At 37.1% G+C, this 17,282-nt stretch overlaps 1 protein-coding gene across 1 annotated transcript in view; it reads left to right on the top strand.

Annotated features, from left to right (window-relative positions):
• LOC139734293 (angiopoietin-1 receptor-like) overlaps positions 1-6,066 on the top strand; it is a 52,038-nt gene extending 45,972 nt beyond the window's left edge. Inside the window, exons 19-27 of the mRNA XM_071645088.1 lie at positions 128-365; positions 852-962; positions 1,720-1,925; positions 2,335-2,448; positions 3,340-3,410; positions 4,070-4,110; positions 4,563-4,659; positions 5,019-5,118; positions 5,666-6,066. Coding sequence (XP_071501189.1) covers positions 128-365; positions 852-962; positions 1,720-1,925; positions 2,335-2,448; positions 3,340-3,410; positions 4,070-4,110; positions 4,563-4,659; positions 5,019-5,118; positions 5,666-5,758 — 1,071 coding nt within the window. The 3' untranslated portion in view covers positions 5,759-6,066. The remainder of the gene's footprint in view (positions 1-127; positions 366-851; positions 963-1,719; positions 1,926-2,334; positions 2,449-3,339; positions 3,411-4,069; positions 4,111-4,562; positions 4,660-5,018; positions 5,119-5,665) is intronic.
• The last annotated feature ends 11,216 nt before the right edge of the window (positions 6,067-17,282 follow it).

Genomic DNA, 17,282 nt, shown 5'->3' with positions numbered 1-17,282 from the left:
ATCTTATCTGAAATTCCCCTTAACTGGCTTAATGCAAGTCAATTTGTAAAACAATGATATCAATGGCTGATACAGTGCCGTCATAAATTTTGTCAATTACTACAACCTACGTGCTCTCTTGTTGTAGCTTGCTCGTCAACAATCCACGTCCAACGACTACGACGAGAGCACGCGGCACGGCTTACTCGGCGCCGTGGCCTCCCCGCCGAGTTCGCCCATCCCGGCCCTGAACTACTGGCGGATCCCGCTCGACTGCCTCACGCTGGAAAATTTCGTCATCGCCGAGGGCAACTTTGGACAGGTAACGAAGGCGACGATTAAGAAGGATGGGGCCATCATCGAAGCGGCTGTCAAGACGTTGAAAGGTATCGCGATCGACGGGGATTTTTTTTTTCTTTTCTTTTTTCATGCAATGAAATGCGAACTTTCGGCGTCCTTTTCAGCAGACCAGTACACCCCTGAAAGATTTCGACACAGCTCGAAAGTTTAATGCACAAAAATATTAAATCATCCCTTATCTTGACACGAGATTCTACACGCGCAGTCGTTTTGTTGTTGTTGTGTTTGTGTTGTTATTTTAGAAAGAACGTTGTCCGAAAAGATTAATGTAGTTTGGTTTTGATAATTATTGATATATCGAAATTTATGGATATGTTGCATTCGGGGTCTAGTAATCAATTTTATCATTCTATATAAGTTTGGCTGTTGTGATTACTTGACTACCTACGTATCCGTGAAAATTATGTACCCGAGTAATCCTCAATTATGTCTGTATATATTTTTCTATTTCTCTCTTTATGTACAACTCTATTATTCACCGCGTCTTTCTCGCTCTCCCTTTTTTACCGTAGATGGCGCTTCTGACGCTGATCGCAAGGACTTCATGGGCGAGTTAGAAATCATGTGTAAAGTGGGCCATCATCCCAACATTGTAAACCTGATTGGTGCCTGCGAACACCAAGGTACGTTATTCGTCCTTATTTCAACAAGGAACAATTATTTTCTCCTTTTTTTACAATCATGTGCACCAATATCTTTTTCATGGCTCATAACAGCGGTGCCTAGTAAGGTATCTTTAAAACACACTTCAATCGCAATCAGAGTAATCTCAGTTATTTCCGGGATTACCCATTGGCAAGGAGATTGACACTAAGGATTTGACTTTGTCTGCATTATCCAGGTTTTTATGTGTACGTGCTTCTTGTTTGTGTTTGTGTTTTTTGTTTTCTTATGTTCGGTGTTTTTTATATTTTTTTTCTTTGCTTGATATGATTTGAGTCTCAATAGATATCCTCGTATACTTGGATGTCTGCTTCTAATCATTTTCAACGTATGTCTATCAATACGCATTATCATCATTGTTGTTATTGTTATCATCATATTTCGGATTATTATTAGTTGTAGCGGTATTGGTGTAATCATCGTTATCGTTATCAGAAAAGCCCCCTATTGTACGAATTGTTGATATGTTGCTGCCTTTAGTTCTAGTATCGTTTTTGTTCTAGCTTTACCTTTATTACATGTACTCTGTTATCATTATAATTATCCTTGTTGCTTGCATTGTTGCAGTATTCTTCAGGGAAAAAAACAACAATCTTCATAGTGAAATATTCCCAAATTAACCAGTAAACAACCTCTTTTTATTTCTTTTTTTTTTTTGCTCTCTTTCCACCTCCCTCTTTCTGTCTCTATATACATCATTTCTTTTTCCGTCTCTAGGCATTCTTTACGTTGCCACTGAGTACGCCCGCTACGGCAACCTGTTGAATTTCCTCCGCTCCAGCAGGACGCTGGAGCCCGAGTCCCCGTTCTCCGGCCAGGCCAACCGGTTCAAGGTCAACGTGACTTGCTCGCTCTCCGCCGAGCAGCTTCTCGGATTCGCGGCCGACGTGGCGCTGGGAATGCAGCATCTATCCGAGAAAGGGGTAGGGCGCCACACACGAACGTATAGGCCTATCGTGTCGGTATTTCGTCTTTGAAATCATTAATCTCTATAGGACGTATCTGGATGTTATCTTGTTAGCCCATCCGTGGCCTGCCATTGTAAAAGTTAGAAGAAAAACTAGCCTTTATGTCTGTTGGTATCGAATACTAATACATATCAGCTTATGTTCATGTTTCTAAAATTCGGTTTTGTATCTGTGTCAATTTGTTTTTAATTTCGAACAAGTGATGTATTGTATATAGATAAGGATAACAATAATAACTTAATCTTTTGCAAAGCAAAATGGGTAGAGTATTTCTCCATTCTGTGTGCAAATCTAGGAGTTGTTTCCGATCTAGAAATATGTTTCAACAACTCCCTCTTTACCCACTCCACGTCTTTACTTTCAGTGTGTCCACCGCGATTTGGCTGCTCGAAACATCCTGGTGTGTGATGACTACGTGTGCAAAGTCACGGACTTTGGACTATCGAGAAGTGACGAAGTGTACGTGAAGACAACAGCGGTACGTCATCATACAAATGTCCTCATTTTCAATTTTGGTTTGCTCCTTAATTAATTGAAATTTGGGGTGTTTTGATTAAAAGGAAAAAAAAAGAACAGATGAACAAGTAGGTCACATGCGAGTGTACACCGTGCAAGCAAAATAATCCGTTTTGTATTTAAAAAAAAGAGAGAAGTACGTGAAGAGGTTAATATGTAATCTTAATGTGTGAATATGTGATCAGACTGCATAAATTACTCGAAATACTATCATGAGTATTAGTATAGCGTAGTAAAAGACCACGTGGAACCACACACAAAATACTATTGATAATCAAAAGTTAGATATCAAGAAAAATGAGACAAATCAATTTGATCATAGATAATATGGCCTTTTGTTGTATACAGTATTTAAGTAAGTAAGTAAGTAAGGAATGAATGAATGAATGAATGAATGAATGAATGAATGAATGAATGAATGAATGAATGAATTTATGTATGTATGTATGAATGAATGAATAAATGAATGAATGAATGAATGAATAAATAAATAAATAAATAAATAAATAGTATGAATAATAAGGGCGATAGCGGTATTATAGAAGAGAAGGACAAATATTTGGCTTAAATGTGTAAGCTGCAACTAGTGTAGATTCAGATGTTTAGAATTTAATGAGATGGCAGAGATCAAACTTTATTTTATCTATGAAAACTGAAAATACAAATACAATTCTAGCTTACAAATTTCTTACATGAACCTGTGCGCCATTCTTCATGAGTGCTCTGCAACTTAAACTTGGTTTTGAGCGCTTACTTATCGCCATGATGGTAAATCAGTCGTAATCATATCCAGTGAGTACATTTCGATTTGTATTCGTCATTTGTGGTTGTTTGTCTGTTTGTTCGGCCGTAGGGACGTCTCCCCGTCCGTTGGATGGCAATCGAATCTCTGAACTACAGCGTCTACACCACCAAAAGTGATGTGTGAGTCAAGGCTTATCTTCATCATAGAAAATAAGACAGTCATTCTAAGTTGTCATAGGGTAAATGATTTCCAGATGCGTTTTTGGGTGTCATTGCCATCCTTCTTCTTTCAAGATCTTATATTGTGACGACATATTCGTAGCCGCACATGAGCATGAGCTATTTAGTCGTATTCCAGTGAGGAGACGTGGTAGCACACACGTTTGTTTGTTTTATTCTTTTTAAGAATCGTATACGAACAACTTTTTTTTTTTCGAAACGTTATTTTCAATCAAAAGTGGATCAACACAGCTCCATGGCAAAAGCCCGTTTTTCAAAAATGGTAATTGTAACTTTATTTAGTTCAAAACATGATGATAACCAAAAGAGATTTTTCTTCTTTATTATCAATAGTCGCTTTAAAAAAAAATCAGAATGCTTTTTTGTGTGGTTTTTCTTTTTACCATATCAATGGTATATCCATAGATTTAGCTAATCATGTTTTGTAATGTCGATATGGTTGCACTCATATCTTATGTTTAAAAAAAGATTATATTCGAATGGTTTGTTCACTGTTGTTGGCGAGGACAAAATGAATAACGAATGAATTGATCAAGAAAATAGTTTTTATGTACTTATAATTTACTGTCTCCTTCTTTCTCTCTCTATCTCCCTCCTAGATGGTCCTTTGGAGTCTTGCTATGGGAGATTTGTACACTAGGTATGCGACGGTTGATTTTCATCTTTTCATTATGAAATGATAAAAAAAAAAACATGTTCTTGATAATCAAAGCACATGACATACAAGTCAGAATTGTGTGATTCAAGTCTGTTGGTGCGATATATTTCATCAAGACATCCATACTGTGTGATTTTACATTGCACTTTTCAATCATCATTCGATTATATATTTCTAGTACATTGCATTTATTCTACTTATCTGCCTATTTACCTTCAGAGTAAGAGTAAGTAATTATGCTGATAGCATTGGCGATATTACTTGATAACAGACAGACTGAAATAAGAGAGAAGACGAATAATTTACTTTACATCTTACGCCACTTGAAATCACCGTAAAGCGCACCATCACAGAGACTTCCCGGCACCTTTTTAGTCCTTTTTAAGTATCATCCCTCTATTTTTGCTTGCCTTCTCTCACGCCTGTTTCTCCAGGTGGGACACCCTACCCAGGCTTGACATGCGCCGAGCTGTACGAACGGCTGCCGCTGGGACACCGCATGGAAAAACCGCTGAACTGCGAGGACGAAGTGTAAGAAACACATGTACACGCCTAAAAACACATAAACAAACAAACAAACAAACAAACAAACAAGCAAACAAAACAAAAACACCTAAACGTTACGATTATCTAAACTTTGTAAATCTATAATAGATTATTTCTGACGAGACATTTGCCGGACAGCATACATTGCATGATGACATCAACTACATGAAAACCTAGAGCGAAAACGAACTGAAAAATCAGATGTTCGGTTTTCGTTTGTTTTTGTTTGTTTGTTTTGTTTTGTTTTGTTTTGTTTTGTTTTGTTTTTATTTGGTTTTTAATTCAAAGTGACAATATGTTCCCTTTGTTGATATTCGTTTATCAATGTACCTTCCACTCCTCAGGTATAACATTATGCGGCAGTGCTGGCGAGATCGTCCCCATGATCGCCCCACCTTCGACCAACTCCACACCGTACTCAAGGGCCTAATCAAAGCCAAGCAGGTATATTACCAAGCTATACTCTGAATAGGTCTTCGGTTCTTTAAAAAAAAAATGTAATAATGGCCTATTATACAAACGTAATTTCCCATTCGGAAGCTTTATCAATGCAAAATATGTAAATACAGTGCTCTTAAATCGTTCTATTTCAAAAACTAAACACAGCGGGTGGAAGACACAGTGAGACCGTTTTACACTTAAGAAACATTCAACTCGCAATGGAGAAAAACGTCAGATTTCAGGTTGTACACTAACCCATTATTTCTCTCTTTGTCAGACCAGTAGATACCCATGTTTTACCATTCTTACGGTTACAAATTATGAAATTTACTTGTCCTGTTCTTTTTGTTCGGCTGGTCCCGACAATGATATATTTTTACCGGTCATATGAGACCTGTAAATTTTGCAATTCCTGAAAAGTTTCTGGCCCGACATTGATTTTCAAAGGTCTGGGACCGTGGCATCGGTGGCAGTGTTAAACGTTGTTTATGGCATCACGTTTTGTTGCATGAACTGATTCCTCTGTTTGTTTGTTTTTTCTCCCTACCAGCCTTACGTCAACCTGGACAAACTCGAGAACGACCTGGAGTTTCTCGAGATCAACTCCGAGGAGGATTTCAAACACGATAGCTGGATTATGTAACACGTGCATCGGATGATGAGATCGACGAGGGCATCGACTGCGCTGCGCCGTGATCGAAGGCAAAACGAAAAGAACGCAAAAGAAATGAAAGACTGATATCCCACGTGATTCGGCTTTACAGAGACAGGGAGAAATCAGAGATTTTCTTTTTGTTTGTCGACCAAAGGAGGCAACAAATGGCGAGGGGAAAAGTGCACTGGAAGAACTCTCTAGCCCTCAAAGAAAAATGATGTCGAAATTTTAAAGGCAAAAGGATTTTATGTTTACTAAACGTGGAAAGCAGCGGCAAAGGGAACGTACAGCATTATTTGGCCAGTGATATCGCTTTCTTGTTTGTTTTTTGCTTGTTTGTTTGTCTGTTTGTTGAGACCGTGGGAGTTTTGTGGGTTTTTTTTCGATTTTCAGAAGCCACATAATATAGTCTGTGATTTGGTACTATATCAGTTTATTAGAATCTTTTTTAATGTTACTTTTTATTTTTTCATAAGATTAAAGAATGTTGAAGTGAAAAGTCAAAGAATGTATAATTGATTGTTAAATTCCATTTCAGAAGATCAAATTTGGCTTCTCGTTCGAATTGGCTTCTCTTTTCTTTTCTTTTTTTTTTGGGGGGGGGGGGCTTCAATCTCTTTCTGATCTCTATTTGTGCAAATTTTGTATGAATTTAGCGCTTTCCATCGAACTTTCTTCAATGTGAGGTATATGCAATAACATTTACTGATGCCAATTTTGTAATGAAAATATGACTTTAGTTTTCATCTGCAACAAATTCTTCATTGACTTTGTGGGTAGAACTGATAGGTGGAGGGGGGGGGGGGGGGGGCTTTGACCTCGTTTGCCAAATACTTACATTAGGCAAAAGGAGGCGAGAGAAAGAAACACAAAACACGCACAAACTAAGGATAGGTATGGTATGGAAGTCGGGCTTGTATTGAAGCTAGGTTACCACGGTTACGTGTCGCTTTATCGTCTCAGCTTGTGCTTGTGATAAAAGATTTTTAAAAAAATACCACTGAAATGAAGGATCAATATAGCGCATCCACGAAACTGACATTAAACATTTTGGCTTTAAAAAAATATCCGAACAGGGTAATCGGGTAACCTCTTTTCGGTTTACTGCTGGTAGTAATTAACCAGTGTTAACTTTGTACCTTGCATATCCGATGAAAGGAAGCTATCAAGATTTAAGTCCTTAATTGTCTTCATATGCCACCAACTTGCCTATCCAAAAATATTTGAAAGGAATACAGTGGGTGCATTATGGTGACGAAAGTGTTTTTTCTTCCTCGTCAAAATCCATTGATGTTAACCCTTCGACATTACTTTGTATGCAGTTTTTACACTTTCCATGCTGTGTATTAATGACAGTAACCCGCCACATTCGTCAGTCTTTAGATTGTGATGAGACGTTTGAATTTAAAACAAACTTCGCGAGTTTGGAAAACTGGAATGAAAGAAGTGTTACATACGTCCTGTAATCAGAGTCATTGTCATAATTTCCCCGTCTGTCTGTATGGTTTATCCTGTAGAATATGATTTCCTATTTTCCTGGTGTAAGAAGTGAAGACTAACGGAAAGGTTTCCCGAGTGAATGCTGGTAAGCAGCTGGCAGCGTGTCTGCGTACTGTCATAGTACTACATCTGGCCTCGGCCATTCAGGGTCTGCAAAAGTACTACTTTTTGATAAAGATCTTTTTTTATTCTTCCCTTTTAGAGGCTTCCAATTGAATCCCTATCTGAAGAAAACAAATCAGAGCGCGTGAATGTACTCTAATCCCGCTATAACCCGTCGTGTGCAATGAGTGCCGATAGAAAAAAACAAACTATGTTGCAAACATTGTCCAAAGTCCCTGACACTCAAAGGGTTAAATAGCCATATCTGTGTGGATTTTTTTTAATTCAATTTCATTTCATTCATTTCTTTTCCAAAAAAAAACACACCAACTATTGCAATAAAACATTTGAATACACATAACGACACAAAAGTTCTTTGCATGACAATGAACTTATTGTCTTTTTACCCTCATTCAGTCAGAACGTGATTAAATCTGATCATTTTTTCAAGAAAACTCGTCCACCCTGCGTAACTCTTGATATTTGTGTTTTTATCGATTGTGAATAGCATTCTAAAATCTTTCTTTTCTTTTCACTCAATGACCTTTGACCTCCAGACACGCGTCCTTTCCTGATAGTACTACATTCCCTTTTTTTACGTGTAAATCCATTTGCCACCGTCATATCTGGCATTTTGACGTAATGTAAGTTCCACATCAGTACTTTACAAGTATGAAAAGAATTCGTCCTGACCTTGTATCATGTATACTTCCTTTTTATTCCTTTATAACAAAATGTTGTCCAGTACGTATTAGCTCCTTTTTAGCCGTTATAAAGTCACGTAGAGAGTTAGCGAGTAGTTATATATGCGTGGCTGAATAAGAATATAAGGAATATATCCCTACGTCTTGTCCTGAAATATTTATTTACTATAATATCGAAACTTTACACAGTGTGTATGAAATAATGCATTATGCATTGAATCAGGGTGTTGTAAATGTGTCTTCCCGTTTTTTTTTTCGTCACGATCTGGCGTCCTCATAGGAAAGGTAGAACCGTGAGCTTTCGTCACGAACCATTCATATTTTCTTCCCACTAAAGTAAAATAGTCAAGCCACCCAATGAAAAGGAAGGACTAAGATGACGTAATGATGATCAAAGTGGTCATTCTCAAGGTCATGATTAATGTGATTTCGAATCATGTTCCTATTCACCTTTCTTTTATTTTTGTTCTTTTTGCCAGATCGTATAAAGACCGACCAACATCAATTAATGCTTTCATTTTCTTTGCGAAAACACAACATCCTTCAGTCCTACCTTAAAGCTTTTCCCGTATTCATCCAAAAGGCAACACCAAGTGAGCTTCACGGCTATCCTTGTACTGTCATTTTAGCAGTTACTGTTTTCTCGCTCTCCTTATTTTCCCCATAATTTCTGTGACTTGTGCGTTCATGGTTCTTGTAGAAAGAGGTACATAGAAGATACATAACAAGAAATAGCTTTCTCTTCCAAAAACTCTGATAGCTGCCAATGTATGTATGTGTTGTATCTTAAGAGAATAAGTATTGTTCATAAGTCATTAATCAAAGACAGGTGGTTCTGCGTAGTTTTGTTGCCAATTTCTTATTTTCGTTTATCCTTTTCTGCGTCGCTGCAAAATTTCTCATGGAAGTATCACCGATATTTGGTTAACCGCTTACTTACGAGATTCGTATATCCACAAACTTAGCGTTGCAATCGTCGTGTTTCCGTCTTCAGTGAGTGAATGCAATAGGTTAGTTGCAGTACAGGAGTATATGTTTGTAAATTTGCTATTAAAGACATATTTTTGGCTCCGTTTTTTCTAGTTTCGTTCCTCTTATCATAAAAGAACTCGTACTCATCATGTAGATATAGACACGCTAAAGAAACTTCTATAGCTGCAGCTGCATATACTCAATAAGAGGGAAATTATATAATTTTTCTTCGTGTTTTTTCGTCGTCGGAAAGCAATGTATTAACCTTTAGATGTACATAGTTTTGATACCACAAACCTGGCCTTGCTGGCAGTGAATGGACAGATATGATATCGATTCACTGTTGGTAATAATTGTAGTCTTCATTAAAGACGTTCTATCAAAATATTGGTAACTGAATAACGAAAAGGTGTGTGAAAGGTTTGCGGGGTATTGCCCCGATAACTATATACCGTCATTGTAACTTTTTCTTTTCTTCAGTTTTTTTTTTTTTACATCGTCTCAAAAGACTTCAAAATGGGATAAAGTGACAGACAATGGTAAAGAAGATTCTTGAATGTTTTTTTTTTTCTTTGCTGGTCACTGAGAGAGCTTAATAAAAACTGGCATTATGTCATACTCACTATAATGGACATTAATTCATCATCTTACAGAGACTGCAGTAGCCAAGCACAGCTGCTCGTTATGATTATTTCTGCATCATTTGATTGTAACCATAACGTTGATACCTACAAGCGAAGTATGTCTGTACGGGTCACACTGTAGAGATAGTGTTTTTTTTTTCTTTTTAAATTTTGGGGGAAATTGTCAGTCGGCATTCCGTTTTAGTCACACATATTCTCCTCCCCTCCCCTTCCCTGCCTTTCCTTTGTACGATGATTTCCTTATGACGATGATTAAACATAATGTCCATTATAGTGAATATGAACAGCGAAACAGAGGAGAAGTCAAATTACGCATTTTATTAAAACTTTAACGCGTCATGTGACCAACCACACCCTTTCCGGGATGACCTCTTGTTCTTCACGTGGAATGCCAGCTGTAACTTAAATGATATGGCAGCCATGAATCGTACTGAATCCGCGACTGCCAAATAACGAATAGGCCTACACACTATTATACTTTGTAAATAGTAATGACATAGTACGTTCAATCTCGCCACACACGTCAGTATTACAATTTGCCATTGGCCTATAACTAGTATGCAATTTGAGAATTATACAGTATAAGCGTGACTCCAGTTGTTCGTATGGTGCTTATCTAAGTGAATATTCGATACATCGGAGCTTTAGTTAAAGCAATGTGTGCTTTATATTTCTATATATGTCTTGTTTTACAATCCTTTCAAACTTTGTGTGTCTGCGCATATTTCGTTATGCAATTTCGTTGGAATCGTTGTGAATTATTGTGACTGTTTGTAAATTAAAGTTGTAAACGAACACTAAGACAAGAATCAATTTGTAAACTGGTATGTTATATAATCATAATGTGTTTGTGTTTGTGTGTGTGTGTTTGTGTGTGTGTTTATTCATAATATAAGCAATAAGCCTTCATAGACATGAGGGTTGAAGGTTGAGGAAAATCGGACAATCTGTTCAAATGTTACGATTGTTTTAAGTTTCTGCTCAGTCACGGCTGGATGAGTAGACTACCATAGATTGTGATGTCACATGTGTACAACGATATAAAGAAAGTACAAAGAAAATTCAACGTATTTTCACTTTTCTCGCATAACAAAAAGTCACTCGACTTCTCTCTTTCAGAAGACAGGGGTAATAGTATTATCCTTAATATACGTCAGTAACAAGTTGAAGAAATGTGCACTTTCTTCAAAAAGTAAAGTTTTGGGAAATTCTCTTTTTATTTTCCTTATATCGTTGTACGCATCTGACATCATACGCTCTAGTAGTCTTCTCATCCAGCAGTGATCGCGTAGACACTTTAAAATTTAAAAACTTTTGAACAGATTGTTGGATTTTCCCCAAACTTTCACCGATGTGTTCTACTAATATTGCTGCATTCACTCAACCCACGTGTCTATGAAGGTGACCTTGTCCTTTAACATGAAATTTTCCGCTTGTAGGCCGAAACTGTAATGGGTGCCTGTGTCGGGCGATGCATGTCGGAATAGATTTTAGGTGTGAAAATTGTTTAACCTGTACTTCAATAAAAAAAAAAGTCAGCGTGGAGGCTGAGATGACATAAAGACATACAATCGCATTTACATATGATAATATTAAGCAAAAAAAAAAGTTATAAGTTGAAATGGAAAAAAAATGACAAAATTGGATGCGCAAGCCATCCATTAGTTCAATTCAATTCAATTCAAAATTGAATTGAATTGAATTGAACCATCCATTAGTGTGTCAAGACGAAAATAATTAAGTCATAATATTTGGAGAGGATATGAGAGAGGGTATATAGGTCTCTTTAAACTCGGCACAGAGGTCACTAATACCATTCGAAAACTTGCACGTCGTTTTGTTAATCTACGCTAAAAATAATTATGTATATTCCCTTTTGAAACGTCGGGAAATTTCGTATGGCTAGAAAATAATGTCTCCAAGCATCATGTATAAAATCTTACAGTAATACATCCCAGAAATTCAAAGAAATGAAAAACTAACCCCATGTCAACTTAAAACACGCTCCCTTCTTGTACCGAGAATAACAGTTTGATTTTTTTTTTTCGGGGTCCGAACAAAGTCACTTAAAATTCATAATATTGTTTCCCGCCTGTCATAAAGAAGTTTCCAGTCTTACCTTTCTGAGGAAATATCTGACTTACCTATCTTTTCAGTGCACCAGCTTATGACAGGAATCTGATTTTCAAGATTGCTATAAAGGGACACACAAACTTTAATAAAAGGACAAGTTCACCTTCATAGACATGTGGGTTTTGTGAATGCAGCAATATCAGTAGAACACATCAGTGAGAGTTTGAGGAAAATCGGACAATCCGTTCAAAAGTTATGATTTTTGAAGTTTCTGCTCAGTCACAGCTGGATGAGAAGACTACTATAGCTTGTGATGTCACATGTGTACAACGATATAAAGAAAGAATAAAGAAAATTAAAAACATTTTTACTTTTCTCGCATAACAAAAGAACACTCGACTTCTCTCTTTCAGAAAGCAGGGGGAATAATATTACCCCTAACACCTAACATATGTCAGCAACAAGTTCAAGAAATGTGCACTTTGTTCAAAAAGTAAAGTTTTGTGAAATTCTCTTTTTATTTTCCTTATATCGTTGTACTCATGTGACATCATACACTCTAGTAGTCTTCTCATCCAGCAGTGACTTTTGAATGGATTGTCCGATTTTCCCCGAACTTTCACTGATATGTTCTACTTATTGTTGAATTCACTCAATCCACACGTATACATGGAGATGGATTTGTCCATTAATATGACAGGCCTACAGTTGGGTGGGACTGGTGGTGTTCGTTGTTGTTGTTGTTGTTGTTGTGTTGTTGTTGTTGTTGTTGTTGTTGTTGTTGTTGTTGTTATTATTATTATTATAATTATTGTTGTTGGTTTTGTTGTTGTTGTTGTTGTTGATGTTGTTGTTGTTACCATTGTTGCTCTTTTGATTTTAAAGAGGGAGAGAAAGCTAATCTCCTCCATTAGCCATCTACCAAGTGATTCATATCTTGTTTTGAAGATTCACTCCATTTACTGCACAGTTTCATATACAGAAAGGTGATGCAAGACCTAGGTATAAGGGTCACTTAATTGTACTGAGCAGAGTGAATCCATACAACTTACCATCTACCGTAGACACAAACATGACGCAGAGACTCCAACTCTCCCGTTTTCGACGGGAGATCTCCCGCCGAAAGCCCATTTTTGCAAAATCTCCCGTTCTCCCGTTTGAGATTTGATTTCTTCCGCCCTGGCTCTGTGTCTCCCGGTGGAAAGGATTTCTTACTTATTGCTATCGTATGTTGAAAAAATAAGCCTTAGATAGCACCAGAGAACATCTAGAACCCTAGGAACTTCGCGCTTCGCACACATCAACTTGAAGTCTCCCGTTTGCTAGGGGTTTCAGACGGGAGAATCTCCAGATCAGAAGGTACTTGGGATTGGAGTCTCTGAGAAAGGGCTGCAAGCAGTTAAAGGACAAGTCCACCTTCATATACATAAGGATTGAGAGAATGCAGCAATATTAGTGGAACACATCAGTGAAAGTTTGAGGAAAATTGGACAATCCGTTCAAAAGTTATGAATATTTTTTTTTCCTTATATAGTTGTACTCATTTGACATCACAAGCTATAGTAGTCTTTCCATCCAACCGTGACTGAGCAGAAACTTCAAAAAATTCATAACTTTTTAACGGATTGTCCGATTTTGCTCAAACTCTCACTGATGTGTTCTACTAATATTGCTGCATTCACTCAACCAACATGTCTATGAAGGTGAACTTGTCCTTTAAGGTTTGGTCTTAAGGATGAAGAGAGATTTCTTCCTCGTTGTATACATACCAATGCACAACAAGATATAGGCAGATTCTCAGATGTGTGTTTTTACTGCAGATGGAGTAAGATATAAAAGGAAGAGATTGAAAAATAACACGTATAATCAAATTAGTTTACAGATTTCCGAGGAAAACACAAGTAATGAAATAAGCTGAATATTCGAATTGCCTTATGAATTTTTCGCATCGACAAATAACATATCACAAACAGAGGGAATACCTGGAAATCCATCAAACCATCTAACGAAGATCATAACCACAATAAATCAGATGGTCCCTTTTTACTCATTCAGCAATTAAGGCGGTGCGTTTGAGGAGCCTATATGAAGACTTACATGTTATTAGCGGAACCGACAGGACTGGTGTTCAGGGTCTAAATGCGTGAGACAAAAAATGCACTAGGCTAAACACCTCGATTGGAGTCAAATCCTGACTCGGTTGCGATGCGCATGCGCGCCAGTCAGCTACAATAGAATAGGAAATCGAATTGTTCTCTATTTTAGTATCTCTCATCGCTCTCTCTATCTCTCTCTCACGCACACACACACACACTCACACACACACACACACACACACGCACACACACACACACTCACACACACACACACACACACACATACACACAATCACACACTCACTCAGACAATCCATACCTGTCTCTCATTCGGAAACTGACATAAAAGTGCAAGTGCCAATACTGCAACCGGTCATTGTTCGATTGACTTCAGCCGTATCATACGTTTGATACCGTGACGACCAGTGTGTGTAAAACCATGTTTCAACGAGCCAAATTACAGTGTGTGTGCAGGAATGAAGGCAAATCGGGGAATAGTACACCATATCACCTCGTAGGATGCACAGGCCTACTAATCGTGTTGGTCAGCTTCATGGCAGCCGAGGCACACGGTAGGATTATATTCCATGTTAAGATTATTTTTTCCCATTTTTCTCCTGTTTGAAGTTATTCTAATCATTATCAAAACTAGTCGCTTTCTTCATACATTTTGTGACTTTCCTAAATAGCTACGAAATGTCGTCTCGCTAAGTTTAAAAAAAAAAGTCTATCGTAGCTACCCAGCCTAAATGTAGTTGAACTTTTTTTTTCTATTTCATGTCGTCACATTATTTCCAAAGTAACTTTTTATGTATGGTGACCAACTTTGAGATCTGTTGTCCCCTGTTAAAGCTCTACAGCATCGTCTTATTCTTTTTATTCTGCTACCACAGCTGATAATTCGATTTCATTGAATTCATGCCAACTATCATAGACTACACAGAAAACATTTCCCTTTTAGGCTTTGTTTCCTATAATATCTGATATTGATATTGCATTCACTACATTCGAAGTCGATCCATATCATGTCTTTGAATATTTCGTACATTTAACGCATATAGGAAACTCTGGATAAACAAATTTCTGCAATTTTTATATCAGTCTGACGAATAAATCATCCTCAGCTAAAACAAACAAACAAACAGACACGGAGGGACCTAGTGCAAAACAATTAGGTGCAATTGATTCTGTACTTTCATCGAGTAATATGATCCAAAGCGTCACACAAGATGCAAGTACAAGTGTAATACAATTCTTCAACCTCCTTGGACAACCTGTGTATATCGTTGTCTTGCATTATTTTGGCTGTTCGTTTTCATTCCATTTCATTCCATTTCATTCCATTTATATAGCTTTAGTGTGGTACACATTGTTGTTGCTGCTGGTGGTGGTTGGGGTGGTGATTTTGTTGTTGTTGCATGGTGTTTTTTGTGTTGTTGCTTCCTTCTGAAAACTAGTCTTTTCCTCTCAGTTCTTGACGAGGTCATCTCATCAAGTATTTTGTAGAATAACATTATTTAAAGATCACCGATGTTATCCCCGTGGACAACGGTTGTATCGTATGATACCCTATATCGTATGATGAGTTTTAGACCGTTTAACTCTCCACAAACGTGACAAAGCTAAGCATGAAAACCTCAGATGATGTAAAAAAAAAATGCAGTAGTTTTGATCCTTTTCTCCTGACCCATCAGGGATCCATTAATGATGACAATTTGATGGCATTACATGATAACTCATAGAGATTCACGATATCGGCAATGAAACATTCCTTAAGCATATTCCTTCACAAGGAAACCATGGTCTTGGGGTATTTAAGGAGATTGATGTCCAAGAGAACATGTTCCGACAAAAATATTTAGACATTTATTTCCACTTTCACTTATGAATATGACACAAAATGAACACATTTAAGTTTTGACCATAACTAATGATTTACACATGATATTGTAGAAACAAGACAGTCAGAAGTGACGATTACTGGTTTTGAAGTAAGCAAACTAATTCAATCTAATAGATACATTAAGGTGTGTGACGTTGCTTATGATGACATAATTCGGAGGAAAGAGACAGATGTTAAAGTATATAGCTATGCAATTCAGTGAATTTTACTAACTTTAGTGGGGAAACCAACTAAATGTAGCTATATTGCCATTCATCAATAGGGGATTAACTTTACAAGTAAAAACAGTCCCTTCAATTAAACGACTTCTGTCATTTTAATTTTTTATGTCAGGTAACATTGACACTGGAAAAGGAACTCCCTCTGTAATTAATTATCTGCTGTCATTATCAGTGCTTCTTATTTTAAACGTTGCTCAGCAGTTACATTTTCACAACCATGATAATTTTCCTGAGCATTTTTTCAATCAATAATGAATCCCATTGTTTTAACCTAATATTTTTTTTTCTCTCTCTTTTCATTTCAAATTCATGGTGCTTTGAAGACAAGTGGTGGTGTTTACCCCTTCCCCGATAGACAGCAAAGCCAAACCAGAGATAGTTTGTTTGTTTGATTGTTTGATTGATTGTTTCTTTGATTGATTGATATTGATTGATTGACTGGTTGATTGATTGATTGATTGATTGATTGATTGACTGATTGATTGATTGATTGATTGATTGATTGATTGATTGATTGATTGATTAATTTTCTTCAATATAATTTCATACATGAATCAGAATTCTTTTAAGTAATACCTTAGAAAACATCCATATAATAGATTACAATGTACATGATTTAAAGGAGAACAGAATTTTTTTCAAGTTCCAAAGACTTTTCCTGTTTGCTTGCATTGAAAGGTCGATGTCTTACCATGCTTACGGATGATTTACAAGGAACAAAGATTTTAGACCAGTACATCCCGTCAAAAAATGCTAGCATGGTATGCAGACAGTGATAGGACGAGGTAGATAATCGGTTATAGGTCATCGCGCTCATGGACAATTAAAGAAGCCACTCGGATTCTTGTAAAATCAACAAAATACTTCCTTTACTGTCGAGCTGACAGGTTTAAGAATACATCACATAAAATTCAAGGCAAGCATTGGATGAAAACGAACATATCTAATGTAAGACAAAATCATAATACAAATAAACCGTGACCCCATATTGCGTGTAATGCCGTGCATAAACTATTAATTTCCAGCTCGTCCCATTATTCTTTCCACTCGAAACAATTAATGGTATTGCATGAATGGTAGAGCCTATATCAACCAATCTGATGATTTTTTTTTAATCCATCAATTCTGATAAAGCGTTTGGAAATATTCCCAAAACCAAGTTTTCTAACACACGTCTCGCATTTCCAAGTGATGATTTATTTTGAGAGACACGCCAATATTAATCCTGAAGAAGGAGGTTGTTTTGGCCGGAAACCCGACTGACCTGTCCATACAGCGTGGGAAATCCTCGAAGATC

Source organism: Diadema antillarum, unplaced genomic scaffold, assembly GCF_040938485.1.
Source record: "Diadema antillarum isolate AM-2024a unplaced genomic scaffold, OU_Dant_1.0 seq00000522_RagTag, whole genome shotgun sequence".
Lineage (NCBI taxonomy): Eukaryota > Metazoa > Echinodermata > Echinoidea > Diadematoida > Diadematidae > Diadema > Diadema antillarum.
This window is presented reverse-complemented; position numbering and strand designations above follow the sequence as displayed.